Source organism: Anas platyrhynchos, chromosome 3, assembly GCF_047663525.1.
Source record: "Anas platyrhynchos isolate ZD024472 breed Pekin duck chromosome 3, IASCAAS_PekinDuck_T2T, whole genome shotgun sequence".
Classification (NCBI taxonomy): Eukaryota; Metazoa; Chordata; class Aves; order Anseriformes; family Anatidae; genus Anas; species Anas platyrhynchos.
This window is the reverse complement of record NC_092589.1, coordinates 52,938,703-52,962,874: the sequence shown is the minus strand read 5'-3', so window position 1 is coordinate 52,962,874 and position 24,172 is coordinate 52,938,703. Positions and strand designations below refer to the sequence as shown.

Sequence of the window (24,172 nt, the reverse complement as noted above, 5' to 3'; positions counted from 1 at the left end):
GCAGTATCACTGTGGGCATTAAACCTCTGCAAAGACATCAGAACCTGCCTTGACAAAACAGCTCTGCTTCTTTCTATCTTGAAGCTTAAAGGTTTCCTTTTAAACTTGAAAGGTTTCCTTTAAAACTTACTCCAAGTCTCCCAACAATTTAACTAGATCCAACTAACACATGCAATTACAGTAGGAAAAAGGATGCAGAAGTACTCAAGCTGATCTTCCTTAACTTCAGGAAACAGAGAAAGTACTGGAGAAAAAGAGAAAAAAAAAAAAAAACAGGCAAAATTCCTTCAGATAGGAATGCTTGCCAGTGCCAAATATGAATGTCTTGTGTGTGCTAAAGGAAATCTCAGAATATTACTGCTAATCTCAGAAAATAAATTAACACAATAGCAATTCCTCTCTCAATCCACAAGTAATTTTAAGCTAAGCTTGCTATAATTTCTTTAAAATTAAATTATAATTGAAATTTATTTTTTTTTTTTTGGGGCTCCTCAAACTTCAAGTCTCCCATCCTTGGAACACCAATCTGAATTAGATCCAACCTGCCAGAGGTATCAGTTTCACTGAAACAAATCTGCTTCAATATTTTTCACTTGCAAAGGCACTGTCCAATTTATTTCAAGACAGAATCACACTGGAGTCAGAGTAACAAAAACAAGCAGGCTTGATTTTATCTAACTTCGGCGAAGAGACTGAAGCATCATATCGTTTGAAGTTAATACATCCTAGAGGCACAATGGATTTACTGTACTACTTCTTTGTTCTAAGAAATCGCTCTCCTACTGACCTAAGAGGAAAAAACACACAGAATGAGATGAAAATGAGAAAAAAAGGATTGTGCTGAAAAGGGTAAAAGGTAGCTGGAATCACTCAGGAGCAATCCCTTCCCACCATAATCATGTTTACATCCTCTCTTGAACTTCCCATCCATTCTCTCTCCCTCAGACATATATGTTCTCTAGGATTTTGTTGTTGTTTTGGGAGATCTTAACTTTGCAGAATACATGCAGAAGCTAATCAAACTGTACTTCTAAAATGTTTTCTGCTACAATAAATTGTAGGTCTAAATCATTTTATTTTGACTCCTAGGCTCAAGTCCAACCGGATATTTAACTGTGTAAAACTTAAGAGCAAGTTTATTACTAAAGTTCAGACTCCAGAAGAAATATTCAAGCTATAGAAGTGATTTGTGAATGCGATGTGCAATTTGGACATATCCATCTCCTTTAGGCTTCAACTGAAGCCTGGACCTAGGCCCTACTCCTAAATCTGCACCCAATCAGTAACACATCTATCACATCAATCACCCTCAATGCACGTGCACTCTAGACTCAAAACAGCTCCACACCAAGTACAGCACAAAAAACAGTGAAAAACTGGCTTCATGACCTGGGTTCTGTTCTCACAGCATTCAAAGGCTTTATTTTATGAGATCTCATCTACAATTGGAAATACAAAGTAGTATGATGACTGCTTTTTCTATGTTCTTTCATTTCCTAGCGCAAGAGAAGAAACATTTCCTTCACACTTCACACTAGAGCTGACTTTTCCCTCCTACTCTTAACCAAATTTCTGGTAGGACAGAACATGCAGTCAGCTTTGCACAGCATGGCAGAGGTGGAAAGGCACCTCGGGAGGTCATCTACTCCAGCCCACCTGTTCAGGGCAGGGTCAGCTGGAGCAGGGAGCTCAGGGACTGCTTTGAAATATCTCGAGGCAACCTATGCCAGTGCTTGACCATCCAGATGTAAAAAATGTTTTGTTATGTTTAAGTGGAATGTCCTTCGTCACCAGGGCCCCACCTTATTCAGGAGCAGAACCTCAGTTTCCCTTTTGTATCTCAAGAGTAAAGGAGATCCAGTGGTAGATGTTTTAATTCCTTACAGCCATTCCTAATTCAATTGTAAATTAGAGGGAGGACACACATACTGACCTCTGCGTGGCAAGGCAAAGAAGTAATGCACTGTTTAGTATGTGCTTTAACTATGCATCTTTTTCATATTGATTAAACTGTGTGTAACAAAGGATATAATTTCTCTTTTTATACACACACACAATTGATGCTGTTTTTTCCATAATCACATTACATCTTCTTTCTATTAAGGTAAGTCCTGTAACCCAGCGCCTAAACTCTGCACTATCTCTACTCAAAAACATGCAGGAAAAAAAAAACTACCACTGAAGAAAAATCTAGCAGATCCTCCTCCTAAAAAATGAACATGTGACACTACAGACTGAACTCCAAATAAAACAAACTGAAGATAAAGTTACATAAATAGAATAATATTAAATAATGAAATGTAAATTCTAAGAAATTTCAATATACGCCAGTACAATAAACCCAGTTTGGTCACACGCTTTATGTTATTTCTAGTTAAAGAAAATAAACATCAGGCCCTACTGAACTGTAGTTCTCAGCAGTAACTTAGCATTTGTGTCTCAGACGCACTGAAATTGGTATAATTCACATAAGGACTATTAATGCAAGCTCTGGCTTTTTAGTTGCTTAACACACACTTTCCCATTCTAAACTCCTTTACTTTACAGGACTTTTAAGCTGGTGAAGCAAAATTTTTTTTGGTCAAAGAAATTGCAATGCATTCAAAAGCACACAAAAGAGCATTTCGCAAATTTGTACTTTATATAAACTGTTCTTCGTGGTTCACAAAGAATTACAGCTGTGGGAGGCAGAACGCATTTAGCCATACATTAGTACTAACATCATTTTGTTATAAGTGCCCAAAAACATGGCAAAGGAAGGAATGAGGAAAAATGCTTACACTTTTCCCCTTCCTTGTTCTTCCATCCAACTTTCTTTCCAAGTTGAACAGCAACATTTTCTAGACAATACATGTGACCTGCACAGCATTGTAAGCCTCTGTGAGATATGACCAAACACATACAGGTATGCACTAATAAATCTATCCAGTCACGTGGATTCCAAATCCTTGGGTCTGCAATCCAGCAAGCATTCACTGCCCTAGCATGCTACCAAAGCAAATAAAAGAGATTAGTAATGCTTGGTCAGTAGGCAGGACCCTGTGCAGTCAAGGATCAGGAGTGCAAACAGCCTACAAACATCCATGCTTCACTTTTCTTGGAGAAAGAAAAGCGTGTAAACATTACTTATGATGTTATTTATAGAGTAGGAGTAAGGAAATCCTTTGAACCAGAGCCATACTATAACTGAACAGCTAAACCTGCCACTTCTAACTCAAACTTAACTATATATCGAAGCACTGTGGGTCTCTTAGTTTCCTTAATGTTGAACATATACACATAAAAAATAGCTCACGATCACCACATTTATTTGTTACAGGAATGAAATTTCAAGTTTGAATTAGGATTCAGAGTACTATGCATGAAAATGGAGAATGTTCATACTTTGTTAGCCAAAAATGTAATCACATAAAAGCAAAAAACTACCACATAAACCACTCAATTCTTCTGCCTTAATTTTTTTTTATATTGCTGTTTTGTTTTGTTTGTTACATGGTAACGATTCTGATAGAATGAGAAAATAAATTCCCTGGTCTTTTTTCCTCATACCATGCAGTAATTACCTGTGAATTAAGGCAATTTGTGAATGCAAAATTTTAACCAATTGTAGCCACAGAGCCTAAACAGATGAAGCTTGCATGAAACTCATTGACTCCCTCACATTATGAGATCCTTTGTAGTAAAAACATTTCTTTCTTCAGCACAGATAAGGAAGTGTTTCTGAAGCTGAATATACAGCTTTTAAACTCTGCTGGCTACAGAAGCAGCTGTTTTAACATCTACCCATGCCACAAATACAATTTTTCCCATGACAGTAGGGGCTTTGGTGAACAAATTACACAGAGGTGATGAAGACAGCTGCAGAAGGCAACAAGAAATAGGCCAATTACCTTTTCAGTGGGAAGAGGCTCCATAACACGCCATTTATCGCTTATCTGCTCCCCCACTACTATTCCTGTCTCCTGCTCACTCATTTTAAGAAGAACACAGTAAGAGGTGCTCTGTTCTAGCTTAAATCAGGAAAGATTCACCCAGCAACCTGTCCTTCTCTCACCCCACTTTTCCCCCTCCCAGTTATCACTTCTTCCCACACACTTTGCTTTTCTTTTGAGAGACTCAAGTCTTACGTATGGCTCTGCAGAAGCAGGCTTCTCCTGTTGATGGGAACAGGTTGAGTGAAGACTAAAAAGTGGCTGCTTGCAGAAAGGAAAATACAAGTTACTATATGTACATAGGGCAGGGGCTCGGTAAAAGCTACTCCACAGTCTGTCAGACTTCACAGGATCAGAACAGCTTGGGTGGGAAGGGACCTTATCCAGTTCCAAGCCCTCTGCCATGGGCAGGGGTGCCACCCACTAAATCAGGTTGCCCAGGGCCTCATCCAACCTGGTCAGACTTGGTTTCACTCTCTTATGAACCTTAAAAAGCCCCACCAAAAAACAAAACAAAACAAACAAACAAAAAAAGGCAACACAAAAAGAAAACAAACAAACAAACAAACAAACAAACACCAGTAACTCCATTGCCTTTCAGGAGCATTGTGCAGATATGCTCCCCACAGGCTGCATAAACTCAAATCACCCCAACCAGGCGAGCCAGGTAAGCGCTGTGAAAAAGGCAAGCAGAAGGGCTGCTGTTTTGTTAAGCATCAGTGTTTCATTAGACATGCTGTATGCATTTCCAGGCAAATCCCTGTCCTTCTGAGTCCAGGAAATTGTGGATCTATTCTTGATACTTCTATTCACCAAGCAAACAACACCAAGCAAGTTACAAAGCCCCTCTGTGTGCCTTAAATAAAAGGTGTTAATATTTACTTTCCTCTTTGAAGTGTTGGATGGAAACTCATATGAAGATAAAAAACAGAAAGATGTACTCTCTGGTCTGTAATCAGAGATAGAAGGGGAAGAGAGGAAGACAGTCAGCAGCTCCCTTGCAAAAGCTGAATGACTTCTTGGTCTATGACACCAAGCAGGAAATTCCAAGATTTTTTCATTTTTAAGAAATAAGTTTATCACTAATGCAATAGCTCCAGACAAACATCTCTCCCTACAGATCAGGGGTAGTACAAACAAATCCACTAAACAGGGGCAGCTCTTATCTTGGGGCCAGTTGGGGGTCAACAGCTCCTCCAAGCTTTATAACCCTCAGTACCATCTCACTGAATCTTACTTCCCTCATGCCCAAAGCATGGGCAGTGTGTGTGCCCTCACCGAGCCCAGCACCACAGCACATTGGAACAGGCAGCCCATTGGGATCCCTGCCAGGTAAAAACCATCAGACCCTCCACTGCTGCTGCCTGCTCACACTCCAGCCTGACATGTCTTATTCTAGAGCTAGAGGAGTGAAAAGGAGAGTGGCAATGCCAGCAACGGTATCACAGCTTACACAGTGAACTTACTGCGTGCGAGTCACTGAACACCTCACCCCAGTAATGAGATCCAGCTACTGCCAGCCTCAGCTCTGCTGGAGCTGGGGTCAGAAGGTGAAAGACTGCACGCAACTTGAAAATCTTTCAGCTTCCAACATTCATAACCAAAACATTCCAGGGAAAAAAATGAAGCCGTCAGCTGTTTCCATGTAGCACAGCGCAGAAAGTAGGTGACTGCTGAGCTATAAAGAATCCCAGAGCTTTCCCAAAGTTTGCCTCATTGATTAGATGAGTATAAGATTCAAAACTAGAGGGGGGGTGCAACAAGATTAATAGAACAAGGCTGTTTATCAGTTCAAAAGTGATTTAAGAAATAAATCAGCACCAAAAAGGCAATATTCAAGCACCAGGTATTTACTTGGATTCTTTTCTCCCTCATATATGTGCTGAAAAAGACTTCCAAGGAAGCCTGTATTTTGCAAAGGACTTCCCTCTCACATTCCCATATCACCTTCCCTTGTCCAGAAGTTGAGGCTACACCTTGATTTTCATAAAACAGACTTGTCTTTCTTCCCAGATTACCTCTGGTTTCAATGTTTCCTCAGCCAGTAAGAGGCAACACATCCTCAGGTTGCAGCTAACTCTCAGTCTTACCTACCTCTGTGCCTCTTGGTAATGGTAGCCAATACATTAGCTTATCTATTATTCATTATTCTATGTACTGCTGCCTCTATCACCCTGTTGCATGGATGCAGTGATGACCAAAATGACACAAGTGGAAAAAAAAAGACAAAAAAAATCACAAAGAACCGTAAGTCCTAAGGTTTAGGCACTGCTATTTTGCTGTTCTACATAATTTACTTATTGTGTTATCTCCCAGTGGGCAACACAAAAGAAATTTGTACATTTGTATGGGAAGTTCTGGTAGGAAAGAACAATCAGCTGCAGATAAGAAAGGAACTGAGACGTCAGCAATTTCACAGCCTTTGCCTTACAATATCTACTACAATGTTTTAGATTATATCACAACCCTTGTCACACACCCTTCTCATGGAACTGTGAGACTTTGGGAGAAATACACATACCGTATTATCAAATCCACCCATCAAGCGGTGACGAATATCCCCTGTGGTGTTATTTTTCCAGTGTTTTATGCAGTCTATTTCTAGGCATCCTAAGCACTGAGGTTTCCATGACCCACTGACATGAACTGCTCTCTCAACCTAAAAATCTTGCTAGTGGGGCTTCCAGTCTCCTCTCCCTCCCCCTCATCTCCACTAGTCATCAACCCATGGTTTTAAGAATAAATGGCACAACGACTCCGATTCTTGCCATCAAACTTCAGAAGTCAAGGACTTGGCTGTCATGAAGACACAGGCAGCCCTACTGCTCTTTGGGGTGACCTCTGCCGCTCCCTGATGGCTTCATAGGAAACCTTTGAAAGGAGAAGTCAGGGCCTTAAGGACAAGCCACGCTCGGTCTAAATCTCATGCAACTTTTTCTGATCATCAAAGACACCTTTCTGTCCCCTCTTCCCCCAAGCAGTTCTCTTCCACTTAACCTCTTCTTGGAACACTACTGTCCAAAATGCCATTTCCATCTGTAGTCTCATCAAACTTCAGAAGAGGCCTACAAATATCTCAGCTCTACAACCTTTCTGTGTATTTTGAAATATCTTGTTTGCATTTTTCTTTGCTTTTTAAGAACGCAAAGGAACAGGATACTTGTGGGACACTTCTCCTAAGATCCTTACTTCCGATTTTCAACATAGATTCAGATCTCTTTGCTAGATGTAGGACACAAAAGAGAGGGAAGGAAGCCACCATGGGAAGAGAAGCCACTCTGGAAGCCACCAGCTGCTAAATAGGGTCTGGTGTTGTACAGGAAATGATTAACCAGGGGACTGGGCCACTACCCATAAATACAACAGAAGCAGAGGGAAACAGAGATGGCCACATCTTACAAGGCAATGAAAAAATGAGGAAATGAGACCAGAAAAAAAAAAAAAAGACCAATACTATATTTATCTCCTTTCTGATAAAAATAAGTGGGAAAAATTGGCCATACTAAAGCTTTATTTGCTGTGAGATGAAGCGATAATAATACTAATCAATTAGTGTAAGCATTCATTTCACAAAATTATCATGTCATTTGAAATTGAAGCTGGAACCGGTATACTGGGAGACAAGATCTCAAACACCTTCTGAAACAATATCATCAGACTTGCTTTCTTTTCAGATCTCCTCAGCCGTCCCAATCCCTGCAGATCTCATGTTGTTTTCAACACAAATTGAGAATGGAAATTGAAGTTGAAAAATGAAATTGCCATGGAGCAAAGCTGTACAATTTCATATTCTGAATAGGTAATTACAAAAATAGACCATCTGGAAAAACAACAGACTTTCCAAATAGGGGAAAAAAATTGAAATGATGAGTCAAACCCCTTGATTAGCAGCTTTTGATCTGGCCACTGGCAGCTCATCTCAAAGATCCGTAACGTGCTAGCAGTTTGGTGACCTCCTATGAATACTGTGTTATGTATTCACAATGTATCTGGGGCTGACACATTAAAAACCTCTACTGGCCAAGTGGATGGTTGGTTCTCCTTCAAGTCAACATGCTCAGGAGTGGGAGCACTAAAACCTACCTCTGAGGTATGTCAGAGATGCTCTGCTTCTTTACCCAAATTGTCAAGGGCTCCATGATCTCCATGCCAGTTTCATGACAAACTTCCACTCTGAATCATTAAGCGTGACAGGAAGGAAGCTTTGGCAAGCATCCAAACATCCGTTTCTGAAGCACTAGTACTCATAAACCCTAATACAAACCTAATAATCGTGCTTCCACACTTAAAGCCAAACATCTATTTTCCACACAACAAGATCTGCTTCCCTCATTGCAGCTCTGAAGAGCAAGAGAGTAAAATAAATTTCAGACAAATTATTGCTCTCCACTTCCTATCCACCCTCCATTCTCCAAACATCCCCTAACCCAGATCCTAAAACAAAGAAAAACAAATGCCTTGATATATAAACATAAGCTATGTTTGAAAATCTACTTGCCTGCTCACCAAGAAAGATGGGGAAACTTTTGGTGAAAAGTCATGTGTCATCATTTTCCATGTCTTTCACTCAAAAGTTAAAAAACAAAACAAAAACAAAACAAACAAACAAGCCAGCCACCAACCAAGCTTTTAGCTTATGCTTTTGAGCCACTGCTGCATTGGTCAGATGAAGTGTTGGAGACAAGAAACTCCACTGCCCAGGGAAAGGCAGCAGTGGCTGAGACAGCAGCGGGGTACTCTAGCCTGGTGCTCCCTTTCACCTTAATGGCAACGTGCTACGACTGACCTGTCTGAAAATAACTGATCCTACTTGTATTACACATATATCACAAGCTGTAATGATCTGGAAGCAGCTCTCAACCCTTAATGATTAGAGAGGAGATAACTAGCTGAGGGTGCACACCTAACTCAGGAGATAAAGTCTGGCGCATGAGTCCTAAAGCAAGACACAAACAGGCACACAATTCTCATGCATTTCAAAACGAGTCTCATCCCTTTCATGCCCCCACGGTTTGAATGATCAGGTTCTGGACCCTTGTAAGCCCTGAATCCTGATCCCACTACTCCAGAAGTAAAACAACGCAGAGCAGTGAGCATGGGGACATCCCCCAAGCACCCAATCCTTCATGAAAGACAAACAAATTTGAAATGGCTGCAAACATGTCCTTAAAAATTATCTGTCCTGAGTAACAACGTGGTAGTTTATTTTCTTGAGTGTGTTCACCAAAGTCAGATGAACAGAGAAAGCAGCTATTCGCTCCGCTGGCTGTGCTTCATAACACCATTAAAACACAGGGCTTCCTTTCACAGCGCTGCAATTTGGAACAGAGCTTGCAGGGGGTCAGCAGCAGGTGCACAGTCACAACTTCCAAAAAAAGGATAAACAGACTTTTTTTTTTTTAAATCTTGGACTGGGAGAAAAAAAAAAAAGTGAATTGTTACATCTCATCTACAAACCTTGCCTTTGCTTACAGAAACAGCTACAAAACCAAAATAGCTACTGGAAACTCTTCTTGAATGAGTTACTGGAGTCAGAAGTTAACGTATGAGTACTTCCCCTCAAAGCTAAGACAACCCAGGAAGAAGGGCTCTGTTCCTCTTAGGTGCCCCAAATTTATGTCTGAAAAAAAAAAAAAAAAAGGCTAACATTATAAAAATACCACTCAAGCAGTTCCAGTAATTTCAGTTTTTTGCTACCCACAGAAGAGACTAGAAACTCTCTTTTGTGACTAATATATATATTAAATGACAGAATCATAAGAAGAGGTAGGACAAAGATTCAATTACTAGCTGGAAACAAGGGATAGAACAGCATACCATAAAAAAGAGAGAGAAAGGAAAAAAAAAAAAAAAAGCAATGTTCTTTTTCTTTTTACTCCTTCAGGCTTTTGTGCCAGAACTGTCCTAGGACCGAAGTTGACCTGTTCAACTATTTTACAGAGTGTTCCCACCAAAAATCAAAGCTCTACATTGTACTTCTATCCTATGTTCCAGAAATTTTGACAAGCTAGACCTACACTTAAGTAACAAATGAAAAAACTCCACTTACTGTCACTGATGATTCTGACATGTGCTACTGACTTCAGAATGGTTTTCAGAATAGTTTTATCAGGAATCAGTGTGGTAGAGCTAGCATAGATGTTAATCTCAAACCATTTAACTTTTTTTTTTTTTAAATAGCCTTTATCCTCCCCACAATGCACTATGTGTTGAAGCTTTTGTACGAGTTACTGTTGTTAGAGTCTCCTTTTCAACACCCTTTAATGCTTATCATTTTTTGCCAAGCCCTAAGCAAAAGCAATTTTCTTCCTCCCTAATTTCATATGAAAATAGAAGAACTACTCCATCAATTACCTTTTTTTCTTCCTGTGACAGCCACCATTCTTTTGGCTGAGCATTCCCTGACAGAGCACAAAATGCTTGCCATTCACTGGAAGTGAATGATGCTTCACGAAACTGTGGTTTTACTTTTGTTTTTGCAAATGAAGTCTATGCAGCACGAGCAGAAACAAGAAGTACATGATCTGACTGCATTCCCTTGGGCATGAAGTCTTTGCTATGAAGACATACATGCAGAACTGTTAGAAACTGATGCCCTTTGATGAGACTGTGGCTATCAATTATAACAATAACTCCTAAAGTAAAACTGCACAGAGACTGTGATAATGAACAGTAGCAATACCCTTAATAGGAATAAAATAGCCAGACTGCTGACTGCCTCAGCCTACATGGGATCTCCCTTCCAACACTCTGCCTGCCTTAACACTTTCATAAATGGCCAAAATCACAAGTATCTTTCTTCTTTAAGTATTTCTATGCCTACCATCACTGTACGGAGAATATAACATTCTATTACACGTTTATCTTCATTATGTCCTTTGGGCAAAAGGGATTAAAATAAGATGAAATTAACGTACAACTTGTTCAAAGTCATATGAACTCTGTCACAGACAAGAACTGAAGCCTTCCCCACTCCCCCAAGTCAAACTCTAGCATCCCATTTACCCAGTGGACTCATCTTCTCACAGGTGTATATACCCAGGTCTGTATCATATAATCTCAAGTTAGAAATATGTATATATATAAATTTTGAAAAAAGTTGCAATAATATTCCCTCTCATCAGGAACTGAATTAATCTTTTCAAGGTCACAGGCAAAGCTGCCAAGATGAAGCAGAAAAATGTACACAGCTGCACATACACAATACCTGATTGCCATGCTGACTTTTGACTTGGTAAAGCAGAAAATGTACCTCTGAATGAATATCATCCAATTTTCCAAATATATTTAGAATATCAACATCACACTTTCAGGCAAGTTTAAACACTTTTGCTATGACTTTGCTGTATGAAGTGTTTCATAGCCAGGCAGGATAACGTTCTGTGATTCTGTGGTAACATAGTGCAGTGACCACTTCATCTTTCTGAAAGGAAAAGGCTTGAGTCAGTCATAAAAAAAAAGGGACATTCCATATCTGCTTAGAGTATTCCTTGACAGCATCATGTGTTAGCTAGAGCTCTGTTGATCTTACAACTGGACAAGTGGTGAATGATGAGCAAGTCTTGCAGCCTTTTAACAAAAGTTTATTGGAGATGAGGCACATCTTTTGTATTTCAAAATAGCTCGCTTATGGCATGAGTATTCAGCAACATACATTGAAGTCCAAACACATTCTACCTCAAAAGAAAATATGTACCGCATTCTCCATAGCAAAATTAGGAAGTCCAAAGAGAACAGAAAAGTCAGTGAGGAAAGATACAGATTCTGAACCAAAATGACAAGTCTGTAGCTTTCTTTTCAAGGCTTTAAGAAGCAACTTCTAAGCTGACCTTTCAGTTCCTTGTAATGTTAATGAATTTTTACACGTAATCAATTCCAAGTGTAATGTATTCTTAAACAGTCCACTGAAAAGCCAGACAAAAACCAAAATGCTTAAAAGTACAGAAGAGCTCTTTTGAGAACACCGTATGTTCTTGAAATGATGAGGGGGAAAAAAAACATCAATAGGAACATAACCAGGGCCTTGTTAAAAGCATATTCATTTAAGAAGCAGATACTGTGTATCACCATATTGATTTCATCCATAGTGGAGGCTATCTTTCCTTGAATGTATTTTTCCTACTCACACATCTGACAGGCCTTCAAAACAGGCAAGTTTGTGGAAAACAATATTGATGATCCAAGTGCAAAACAAAACTGGATGAGCCAACTTTTTGGCCATTAAGAAACAAAAAAAAACCAACACCCAACAACAAAATAACACGCTGTCTACCTAAAACGGAGCATGCTAGGTGCTTTCACTCTTAGGAAAGCTTGCCCTGAAAAACACCAGAAAAAAATACAAAAGAAAAATCAACAGCCACACTGTACTGAAATAAAACCAATTCAGACTACCTCAATGAAAATTTTTTGCTTTGCATTTAGTTTAAAATAGTTTGAAGATTTCTGCTACAGCTTCCCCTGAAAGATTTCTTTCTGCTGCCTCCACCTGACAGAATTATGGCTGGATTCTCCCGTGCGTCCAAAATAAACAGTCACCCTTGTTGTGACAACTTTAAGCCTACGGAGCACATCTCCTGGCCAAAACACTTAAGAGCTTCCAGAGGAATGAAAAGTGAGAGTGGGGAGCAATTTAGAGCCTGTTTCCGCACAACTGGCCACTTCAGTCTTTTGTCTTGCATAGGAAGCACAGTGCAGGCAATTTCCACATGCAATCAAACTCCTGACATCAAGCAGTGCACTTGTTGGCAGTCTCACGGGGAGTTCAACAGGGGAAATGATTTAATTGACACGAACAACAACAACAACTTCACACTGCAAATACTGAAGATCAAAAGATTTTTTTTATTGGCCATTAGAGGGTTGCTAGCAGCCCTTGGAAATACCCGTTTCTGTGTTTTGAAGCACGTCTTTATCACAAGCCAAAGCAGGAAAGACTACAGCAACGTAAAGCCACTGCTGTTCCAAGGGAAAGGGGTCCCCAGTGCCTTCCCCAGATGCCACGGGTCTGCCCAAGATTTATGAGCTCTGTCCTACACATCTTGCAGAAGATCCTCCTCACTTCCTCCAAGTGCTGGAGCTGTGTTTTGGTTAGCGAGCCAGGGTTACCTTGGCAGAAGCAACAAGCAAGACCTCATAGATGTTGTGTAAATCCCAATACTCCAGTGCATTACTGAAAAGCCTGGCAGCTTTTAAGCTTTCTTATTTTTTGAAGCTCATAGATGGTCCAGGACTGATATGCGCCCCCACACAGCAAATTTAAGCCCACTGGCAACAGGCAGGCTTTTATGAAGTATCTTCCACAGATTCTTTAGAAATAGCTGACTAATACCCGTGCCCCCACAGATTACATGCTGCAAACCAGTGCTCTACATCTATCCTGATGGCCTGACTACAGCATGAAACTTGAGCCCTGTTCTTGTGAACCACAGCCAGAACGGACAGCGGAAACCAACAGCATTCCACAGACCTTTATTCTTATTAGATCTATTATGAGCTTGAATTCAGAACAGGATTTAAAAAAAAAAAAAAAAAAAAAGCACAGCCTCATATCTACAGATCTCCTCCCTTTTTCCCCATATGACCCTTCCAGAGCTCTGCAAAAGAGAAGAGATGGCAACGCAAAGTGGAAAGACTGAATAGAGCTACTTTCTCTCCCTACAAGACACCACAACATTTTTCCAACTGATTCTCCCTGATCAGTAGAGCAAGCAAACAAAAAGGGAGACAAATACGGACAAAACACCAGAGAATCTGGTCCAGGAGGAAAAATAGTTACTAGTAGTCTGAATATTCTAAAAATACAGTCATCTGCCCCCCCAAACCTGTCCCCTGCCTCACCAAAGGAAAGTTGAGAGAATTAGCAAATCTTCACACTTGACTCCTTTGAATACAAACTTATTCCTCCTCCAGAGTATGCTGCAGGCCTAAGAACTAAATGAAAGCTGTTCAGCCTCGCTGTTCTCTCACCACCTAGATTTCCTTTAAAGCACACACCTGCCCAACACAGGTGTGATTTCCATCCTGATTGCCATTGAAGTCTTGTGCTGTTACTTGTGAACTTTCTTTCAAGTTCTGAAGTAAAAAAAAACATCCAAGCATTCCTTCCAGAGTATCATAACTAACCAGGAACAACACACTGAAACCTGAAATGCAAATAAAAAAGCAAAGCCGGACAAGACGGCCCCCCTCACGCTATGGAGGCCGCAGAGTAATTAAACTGAGAAATAAGTTTTCCCTTTGGTCTAGTGCCTCTCGGTTCTTGTAGCTATAAATGCAATAAGGGCGGCTGCAAAATTCACACACTGGAAACATGGTTTGCAAACTAGCTGTCTGTCTGATTGGGGATTTAAATTTTCACACCATAAACTGTGGCTTGGAAGGACTGGAAGGAAAGAGTTGCTTGTTCACTGGATCTGTGGCTTCAGGGGAAATAAAAAGTTTGATTTTCTTTAACGTCATGAGACTTGACTAGTCAAGCTGTTTTACAAAGCACCATGCACATATGTAGGGCTTTGGTCATTAGCATGGCCAGGTGTCCACTGCCTATTCCTCCAAACACTTCTCAGTCCCCTGGAAGGCAACAAGACTACCTGGTTACAAAAAAGTGTTCACAATTTGCAAACCTTACCAGTTGGACAAATCAAGGAGTACGGCACTGGTCTTGGAAAATGTACACTAGATATATAAAAACTCTTTAACAATGTCATCCATAGGGTGACAGCCCAAATGGCACTGTACACCAGCAAGGGTAAAATACCTGTAGAAAATAGCATTCAAACAAGCACATTTACGTTGAGGCAGAACAAGCTCCATTCACCAGCAGTGGCAGTGGTGCAGTTTGCTTGTTGGGTACCAGGGCTCGGGCCGCAAGGACCCTGCTTCAGACCCAGGCACCAGCCTGCTGCAGGGCATGAGACAAGTCCTCATCCGCAATGTCCCAGCTGACCTGGGCACAAGGAAGAAACTCCTAGGCTAACAAGTGCAGAAGTTCGCTAATGGTGAGATATGAATAGATCTGTCCACTTTCCTCCTGAGGGAAGCCAACATTAAAAAAAAAAAAAAAAAAGTGACCACACAACAAAAACAACCACCCCCGTTTTCAAAGAACACCGCACTCCTTCCCCAGGAGCTCATCACGTTTTGGCGAGTACAACAAAGGCTCCTTGGCACCTGCTGAGCACCTCACAAAAACAATCACCACCCATTCACCAAGATCCAGCGTCTTCCAAGCTTTTCATCTCCAGGCCTCAGAAGACTTTCCAGCAGAGACAGCTATGGTGGTTCAAGCATCCGAACCCAGTTTTATTTCCTGGATCCCTCAAGAGCAGTCAAAAGGCCATAAAATGAGATACTGTCTAACCCCGTGTACCTCTATCTATTCCCTATTCTCTATTCACACACGCCAAGCAAGACTCATCCTTAGTGAAGATTAAAATTAAAAAATTGGCACGAACTTTGCTTTGAAACAGAGATATCTGTACTTGATCCAATTAAAAAGTCAATCAGTTGTAAGCAAAACCTGCTTCTGCCTTGGTGGAAAACTTGTCCGTTTCCTCTTCAGTGGAGGAATATCTTAATAATTAACATTACATGAAGAAAAAGAGTCAGTAAAATCCAATTGGCAATCCTTTGGCAAAGGCAATATGCTGGTGCATTTGTGAAGTAACGTTCAAAGAGTTTCTTCTTCTGTTCTCACTTGAATTTTCATTGACCTTTTTCTCCAGGTACAGTAGACTCAGACTATGAACCGGGCAGGATTTCTGTCCACCTGGTCCTCTCCCCCACCCCACAAAACAGGGACAACTCGCAGTGGGCTGCTCTGAACCTTGTCCAGCTGAGCTCTGAGTGCCTGCAAGGACAGCTGGACCTCTCTGGGTAGCCTGTTCTGACATCTGCCCACCCTCGTGTTGAAATTTCTTTCCCTAACATCTCATTGGCACTTCCCTTGCTGCAACTTTGCCTGTTGCCTCTTGTCCCACTGCTGTGCGCCTTCCAGAAGAGCCCGGCTTTGTCCTGTTACCTTTTAGCTGAGGATACGGGATAGCTTTCCTTTAAAGAAAAGTAACACACTGAGACGTACTCCTAGGATGTTCACAAAACACATACGCACGCATACAGCTTTCAGCTTATTTTTCTGAGCCACAAGTACTGCGCTCTACTTTGCAACCTAGTGCTGCTGTCTCTTACGGGTTGCCCTTTTGCAGTGCTTAACGCTGACAGCTTGCCTTCGCAGCCACGAGGAGCTGAGGTGGTAAAAGCCGGTACCGAAACGACTCCGCAGCAACCTCCCCGTGAGGCGAAGCCCTCCGCTCTCCTTCCCCGTGCGGCTCAGCCCCGCCGCGGCGCGGCACTTGCACAACCCCGCGGTGCTCCCCGCTCCCCCCGGCTCCTCCGCTAGCGGGGCAGCCACGGGGGGCACCGCAACCCGAATCGCTGCGGGGCTGCGGCTCTGCCCCCATCCCATCCCCGAGGCGCAACAAGTCCCCGGCGCGCCCGGCCGCGCTTACCCAGATAGTGCCGCAGGTCCAGCAGAAAGTGCGGGGGCCCCCCGTTGAGCTGGTAGAAGAGGGAGCCCAGGCAGAAGAGCAGCAGGGCGGCCATGCAGAAGCCGTAATCGCGCAGCGAGAGGAAGGGCAGCAGCGACAGCGGCCGCCGCCGCCTCCAGCCCCCGCCCGGGCCCGGGCCCCCTCCGGCCGCCGCCGCCGCCGCCGCGGGGGGCCGGGTGTCCGGGCAGCCCCCGGCGCCGCCGTGCTGCTGCTGCTGCTGCTTCTTCTTCATCCTCCTCCCCTCGGCCGCCGCCGGCTCACGCAGCCCGCCGGGGAAGGCGCATCCTCCATCCGCCTGCTCGGCTCCGGCTGCCCGCGGCGGGGAAAGTTGCCGGCGGCTCAGGGCGCCCGTCCCGTGCCCATCGCCCGCCGCCCCCGGCAGAACCCGGCGCGGCGGCTAAGGGGAGGGGAAGGAGGTGGCCACCATCCCGCTCCCGGGGCTCCTCTCCTCCTCCTCCTCCTCCTCTTGCTGCTGCTGCCGCCGCCGCCGAAGCTCCGCTCGGCCTCTGGCCCCGGTGTCGAGTTACAGCCGCCGCTCCGCCGCCGAGCCCTGCGCGCCGCCCGGCCCCCGCCCCGGCCCCGCCGCCCCCGGCACGGCCCCCGCCGCCCGCCCACCCCTGCCCGGCCCGGCCCCGGTCCCCGCCGTCGCCTCCCCGCGAGCGACCCCTGCGGGCGCCGTCGGGCGCCGCCTCCACGGGCCCGGCGCATCCTGAGGCACCTGCCCCGGGCGGGGGTCGCGGGGCTGCCCCCTCGCCCCCACGGCCGAGCTGACTGAGGCGAGGGGAGCGCCCCTCTCGCCGCCTTGCGACGGGCCCCGGGGATCACGAAAGCCCAGCGTGACCCCCGGCCGCACATGGCTCGCAGTGTGATCCCTCATGACTTGGTCGTGCCCGCAAAGCTGCTTCACACAACGAGGGTGAAGGGTTCTCGCTTCGTGCTGGGTTGCTTAATGCCATCATCCTCTTCATACATCTCTTTTGGGACTGTTCGTGGCCCCAGGCACTGTCTGCAGCTGCGATGCATTTCGGTGCATCCTGTGGCCGCACTGCCACCACTACAATGGAGGGAGGAGGCCTGGTACAGCGCTGCCAGCCCACAGTCTCATTTTATGGACCTGGCTAGATGGGGAGGGCTTCCAGCCCTTCACGCGATCCCACGAGAGCCTTCTTTTGCTTTTAGCCAACAGCAAGTTCTGTCCTCTGTGGTTTGGGAGAAAAGTAGGAAATCATGACCCAAGTGCAACTCGCCAGGTCAGAAACCAAGATGCAATCACCCTTTTCCTTTTTAGGCTTAAAAAATGCATCCTGATTGAGGGGGGCTGACTCATAGTCCTTTAGCACTCGCAGCTGCAAATTCTGCTCAGTAGGCTGGATTCAGGCGTTTTTGCCACTGACATTGAAAGGCATGTGTAAATGCCTGAATCCCACCTACCTTTTTAGATTTGTTGCTGGTTTCCAGCAGTAAAGGGCACCTGCTGAAACAGGGAAATTAACCTTGGTGATGTGGACAGGACCAGAGCCAGAACCTGAAAATAAACAACTAGTGAGCAATCCCCTTGGATTCATTGATAAACAATATCCCCATAGTGGCTGAAAGATCAGACCTTAGAGGATTTGGAGGGGAATCTATTTGGTTTAGTTACAGTCTATGGCATCACTGCACAGATCCTTCAAAATCCACACTAAACCCAAACAAAAACAAAGTTAGGAACAATGACACCTCACTTCCAAGAAGGAGAAAACAAAAATGATAAAATATAACAGTTCCACTTCAGGCTAGTGCTCAAGCACCAAAAGTGACATAAAAGGTCAATCTTTAGGACTATAGGTTGCTTTAAACAGAAATCCCCAGTAATATTCAGCAGATACAGTCTTAAGTGTATTTGCATGGTTAGATTACCACTTAGTGATACTCGTGAATGTCAGTTTGAAACACAGAGTGTGAGGGGCTTACTTAACCTGCTCTGCTGCCGTGGATGTCTTGCATTGTTTTATATTGCTTTGAACACTTAAATTGTCTACCAGACAGCTTGCAACAACCACACTGCAGATTCATGTCGCAGTGCTAGTTAGTGTTGCAAATGAGAAACCAGTAAGCATTTACATTGAACGTTTGAGAAAAATGGATGCTTTGACAAGAAGACAGACAACATCTGTAAGGTGAATCAATAAATCTTTATTTTTCTAGTTGCAAAGAATGTCTTTGATCTCTAGGAAGAGATTGTGAAAAAAAAATTGAAAAGCAGATCTATCATTGGGAAGAGAGTGTTTTATTAAGAGTGCTCTTTCCATTGACAGGTAAAAAATTCTCTTAAGAGGAAGAAGAGAAATTATTCCTTTCATATGTATGAACTATCACACCTCTGTTATTCTATCAATTAAAATGCCTAAAATTAAAGTAGGACAACAAGTAGGAAAAATAAATATTGTTTACTTCGTTATAGCTTGATGTAGTGTAACTGTCTCCCTATTTTTAATTCCCCTGCTACTTATTGACTTTAATAAAAATAGTATGATTTTGCATGCACAGCATAAAGCAATGAAAACATATCCTTAGCAGGATTTTTGCATTCAAACACACACATGCAGAAGAATGAAAACCCACATTAAAGGAATGATATGGTTGAAAAGCCAAGTGTCAACACTTGAAGAAAATCCAAAGGTAAAATTTTTCAGACAAACTTGTTTTAACTTGTAGAGGATACAAGTTGCAATTCAGCCGTTAATTGTATGATTATATTGTTTGCTCCCAGGACTGCTGCCTCGTATGGTGTCTGCGACAGTCACTGATCATTGAACACGCAGATTTTTGGTTTATTTTTAATCTCTTTGTTCAACATATGTCCTCAGGCTTTGTTTAAAGCTATCTAAATCCTGCCTGTAATATGGAATTATTAATGTCGTAATAGGCTTTTCCACAGCATTCATTGTTACGGTACCTTGAGCATATGAGGAATGTTTCTGAATTACTTCCGTGTGATGCAGCTAATATCACCATTTTACTGATTGTGCAAACGGGACACAGAGAGATTAAGGTTAAACATGTCTATTAATTTTGATTGCCAGGCTTGAGATGATAGGGGTTTGCCTTAGCAAAATACTTAGCATTATGAAGCACTCTGTACATTGACAGCATAGCTCCCATGGACTTTAGACACAGCTGTGAATGATAACGACTTCTACAAATCAGAGCCCAGGCTCTCAGACTGAACACCAGGCATAAAACAACCACTCAGTGGCCACTCAGTTCAAGCAATCTGCTCAACACCATATAGGAGTGCTGTGGTGCTGGCAGGCACACCACCGATAACTTTCAGAGCAGTATTTCAGATAAGTTTCAGACTGCAGCAGTCTTCATGCTCCTTGCCTGTCTTGACCTTGTCCCGCTCCTTTTTTTTCCTCCTCTCCTAGACCTAGCCTCAGCTCCAGGATCTTTGTCCAAGTGTGTTTCCTTCCATGACCTCAGCCAGAGTAGGTCCAGCTTTTTGCTCAGCTTTGCTCTGGCTGAATCCCTCTCCTGGCTGTGATGATTCCAGCAAGAAGGACACTGCGAGCTCAGAGCTGGCTCCCTGGGGCTGGAGGAGGACGCTCAGAACAATCAAAGTGGCAGAGAATATTGCTGCCAAGAATTCCCAGGTGGGTCTACCTCAGTGCTACACTAGAGACTGCTGAGCAAACTCATAACCCCCACTCAGAAATTAGCTCAGTGAGCGAGATGAGCACAAGGAGGTCGTGTGTCAGCAGGACACACGGCTGCACTTGGCAAAGGTCCTGGTTTAGGTGCCAGTAGCCCAGTGGCCTCATCTGCCCGGCTTGTCAGGTCAGCTGCTTGCCAGCCCAGGGATGACAATGCACCCACAGAGCTGCTTGCTCATGGCTCCAAGCCCAGCACACTGCTCAGTTGCTTGGGAATGGCTGCACCAGGCTGCTGGGGGCTACAGCTCCACTCTGCTGAGTGCACACAGCCCGAGGTCACGTTGAGATCTGTAGCCTTCCATTGGAAGAGCAGAAACCACATGTCTAAAAGTAAACACTGATGTTCCAAGGAGTGGAGGCATTGCCATTTCTTATTTTTGCAGCAGTAGGATTTTGATTCTAACATAAGCAAAACATCCTTCACTTATTCTGACATCTGAATATTTTTTTTGTTGTTGAAATTTTCTAGATAAATTCTCCAAATTCCCCGGCTGGGGTATGCCATAATAGGCAGTTTGCAAAGGTGTAAACAACTCGAAAGAGGTAAGGTAGAACCCAGGCCCTGCTTTTTGTAAGAGAGCAAAGACAGAAATTTTAGATGCAAGGCAACACTGAGTAAAGGCTCACTGGTTTAAGGGAATATCATCTGAGAAGCACCCATGAAAGATTGCAGCTTGAGATTCCTCCAGCACTTTCTCTCTGATTTGGAAAGGGTTGAAAGCATAACAGGGTAATTGATGACAGCCGTGCAGGCTTTATTTTTACTTTATTCAGCAATAGTCGATAATTTGATGGAGATGAAATAAGGGTTCACCATGGCTTTTCATTTCATGCGCACAAAATGCTTGCAAATTTCATCTTCCTTGACTGAACTAGGATTGTAGGTCTATGCTGGCTGGTTGTATTAATTCTGTCCTTTGTGGAAGGTTCAGAAATACATTTCTGGGAAAAACATGATAGTAACTGTCTGAAGGTAGGTACATGATCCACATCCTATAGCTCATACATCAAACAGGTACAACCTAGTGACACTCTGACAATGCAGGGTCATTCCAGAAAAGGTATTTAGAATTTTTAATTAAAATGCCATTTGAAAGTATATGAACACAGTCTATCAAAGTCACTTGGAGAGTAATAGAACTTAACAAAATGAATTCATATTAATCCCCTGACATTGCTGGCTCTCCCCAGCAAAGTGCTACTCACAGGGTTGTCCTTACTCCTGATTACAACGGTGTTGTTTGTTTAATTTTATCTGAAATCAAAATGGCCAACAGGAATTAAACCAAGACCCTTTCTTTTTTAAGCAGTATGCATATTATTGAGAAGCAGCAATGAAAGCAGAAGGTACAAGAGGATGTTTTATAATGTATAGTCTTAATGATCAATTTTTCCCCCATCATAAATGCCCACTCGTAACAGCCTAACAGAATTCACTTTGACTTTGTGTCCTCTTTGTATTGATTTCCCAGTAGTAATCTAAGTCTTGCATTTATCTCAGGAAACTGACAGCAGAAAAGCAGAAGTTCCCATGCGTAAACAAGAGTTTTCTTACAGCACACCCGCTAAAAGCCACTCTTGTTTAGACAGTTAACAGAAAAGCACCATGCGATGTACTGGACAGATTTAGACATGTAAAGACGGAGACCGTCACATGGGGAAAATACAGCACTGGTGCTAATGAGGCACCAAATAAAACAGATAGTGAGACATGTCTGAATCCAGGAATCATACAGAGTATGCTGGCACCACCAGGCTATCTCTAAAGTAGCCAGTGGATGTGTGCAGCACTATGCAGGGCTATGCCATGGTAATAACAGGGAGCAGCAGGGCCAGGCCAGTGCAGCACTCACAGCAGAATTAATGAGGGAGGGCAGAAAGCCATCCTGGCACCGCCTCACCTCCTCCTGTCCCAGAGTGATTCCACAGCTCCCTGCAGTGCACCACAGTCTGTATCACAAGGAAAAACGTTGTGGGAAGTAAGCTGATCCACTGAGAGGTGTGTTGATGCTGCAGCTGGGAATGTTATGGGACAGTGAAACAGGCTGTCATACATCTAATCTAGCCTATAGGAAACCTCAATCCACATCCCTGAAAACACCCCCTAAAAATATCTTTACTCATGTTCTACTAATAGTAACATCACTACTCTCTTATCAAACAAGGCATCCCTATGAACCAGGTCTCTCTTTTTCTACAAGAAAGAGAGACCATTCCTCACAAGTGAATGCCTTTGGCAGTCAAATGCCCTCAGACAAGAGGGAGAACTAAACTTCGTGTTTTCTTATCCTGCGTTAGTTCTCCAACAGCAGAAAAAGTAGGATGTTTCTTCTCTGTGGCATCTAATCTGGAAGAGGTGTACCAGGGATGCCCACAGGATGGTCCCTCCAGGTGCTATCAGTGCATAAGCAACAGAGCTGCTATTCCTGGAGGATGCTGCTTCAGCTCCTGGCAGGCAGGTGCTGTAAGCTGATGCAGATCTCTGTATGGCAGAGGCACCCTCAGACCCCAGGACTGACAGCACTTGCCAGTTAAGGAGAAGGGGATCTAATCCACAGGTGACCGCTTCCAGGGCCAGCCACTCAGGGCAGGCTCCTGATGAGATTTTCAAAAGCAGAGGCCTGAATAACTAGGGGTCTAAATCCCTTGTTAAATTTGGCCCTGTGTATTTTCAGCTCATCTCAGGCATTATATAGAATCATAGAATATCCCGAGTTGGAAGGGACCCGTAAGGATCATTGAGTCCGAATTCTGGCTCCACACAGGTCTACCCAAAAATTCAGACCATGTGACTAACAGCACAGTCCAAATGCTTCTTGAATTCTGACAGGCTTGGTGCAGTGACTGCTTCACTGGGGAGCCTGTTCCAGTGCACAACCACCCTCTCAGTGAGGAACCTCTTCCTGACATCCAGCCTGAACCTCCCCTGTTGCAGCTTGACTCCATTCCCTCAGGTCCTATCGCTTGTCACTAAAGAGACTAGGTCAGCACCTGCCTCTCCACTTCCCCTAGCGAGGAAGATGTAGACCGCAATGAGGTCTCCCCTCAGCCTCCTCTTTTCCAGGCTGAACAGGCCCAGTGACCTCAGCTGCTCCTAATACGTCTTCCCCTCTAAGCCCTTCACCATCTTAGTAGCCCTCCTCTGGACATTCTCCAACAGTTTCACGTCCTTCTTGTACTGCGGAGCCCAGGACTGCACATAGTACTCAAGGTGAGGCTGCACCAGTGCAGAGTGGGACAATCACTTTCCTCAACCAATTAGCAATTCACAAGCTGGAAGTTACCTTACTGAATTATTCATATGCATATTTCATCTAATCAAAGTATTTCAGAAAAGCTGTTTGTTCACACATCAAAAAGCCAGCAAATGTCAAGCTCTGTCATGAATCCTTCCCTTGGTAAAGTGGTATTCACTAAAAAATTAAAAAATAATAGTTATGCATCAACTGCTTTTATATAAACTGCCATCAGGATGTCATTACATATGTTAGGTCAAATTTTGGGAAAAGCAATGTACAGAAAAGGGACATATCCACAAGCTAAAAGTTTACGGTAAAGTCTGTAAATTAGGTCACTTCATCTTCTGACTGCCCACACAAGTTGTGGTCCCTCACCGCATAAAACTTTTACATGAAACTGCCTTTGTTGTTCCTTCAGTTACCAATGCAACGACCTACTGCTTCCAACCCCAAAACAGAAGTGGGCCCTATGTCAGATAATATAAGCTTCACTACTTAGCTACAGCAGAGGGAAGGGAACATCCTACCAAATAGTTTGCCTCCGCTGCACAGGTAACTTGGTCTTCCAGGCACTCAATTTTACCAGGAAGCACGTAACTGGCAGAGTGGTGATACAATGCTGAGAACTGAAAAGGCAGGTCGAAATTTAAAAACCCCAGGCCAACAGAATGATACTCAAATTGCTAGAATAATTTTCTGATAATTCTCCACAGGAGCCTGTCCTGCACACAAGTAGGCACACACATATACTAGGCGTA

At 43.4% G+C, this 24,172-nt stretch overlaps 1 protein-coding gene and 1 long non-coding RNA gene across 4 annotated transcripts in view; both read right to left on the bottom strand.

The window, feature by feature from the left end:
- Positions 1–14,663, bottom strand: part of LOC106016535 (uncharacterized) — a 32,021-nt gene extending 17,358 nt beyond the window's left edge. Inside the window, exon 1 of the long non-coding RNA XR_001189356.5 lies at positions 13,773–14,663. This is a non-coding gene — a long non-coding RNA (uncharacterized lncRNA). The remainder of the gene's footprint in view (positions 1–13,772) is intronic.
- The window catches only part of UST (uronyl 2-sulfotransferase), a 168,794-nt gene extending 151,730 nt beyond the window's left edge, over positions 1–17,064 (bottom strand). For 2 of the 3 annotated variants that reach the window (XM_027454344.3, XM_027454346.3), the window contains exon 1: positions 16,442–17,064. In XM_027454344.3, coding sequence (XP_027310145.2) covers positions 16,442–16,712 — 271 coding nt within the window. In that variant the 5' untranslated portion in view covers positions 16,713–17,064. The remainder of the gene's footprint in view (positions 1–16,441) is intronic. The other variant, XM_027454347.3, reaches the window with a different exon arrangement.
- Positions 17,065–24,172: the final 7,108 nt, after the last annotated feature.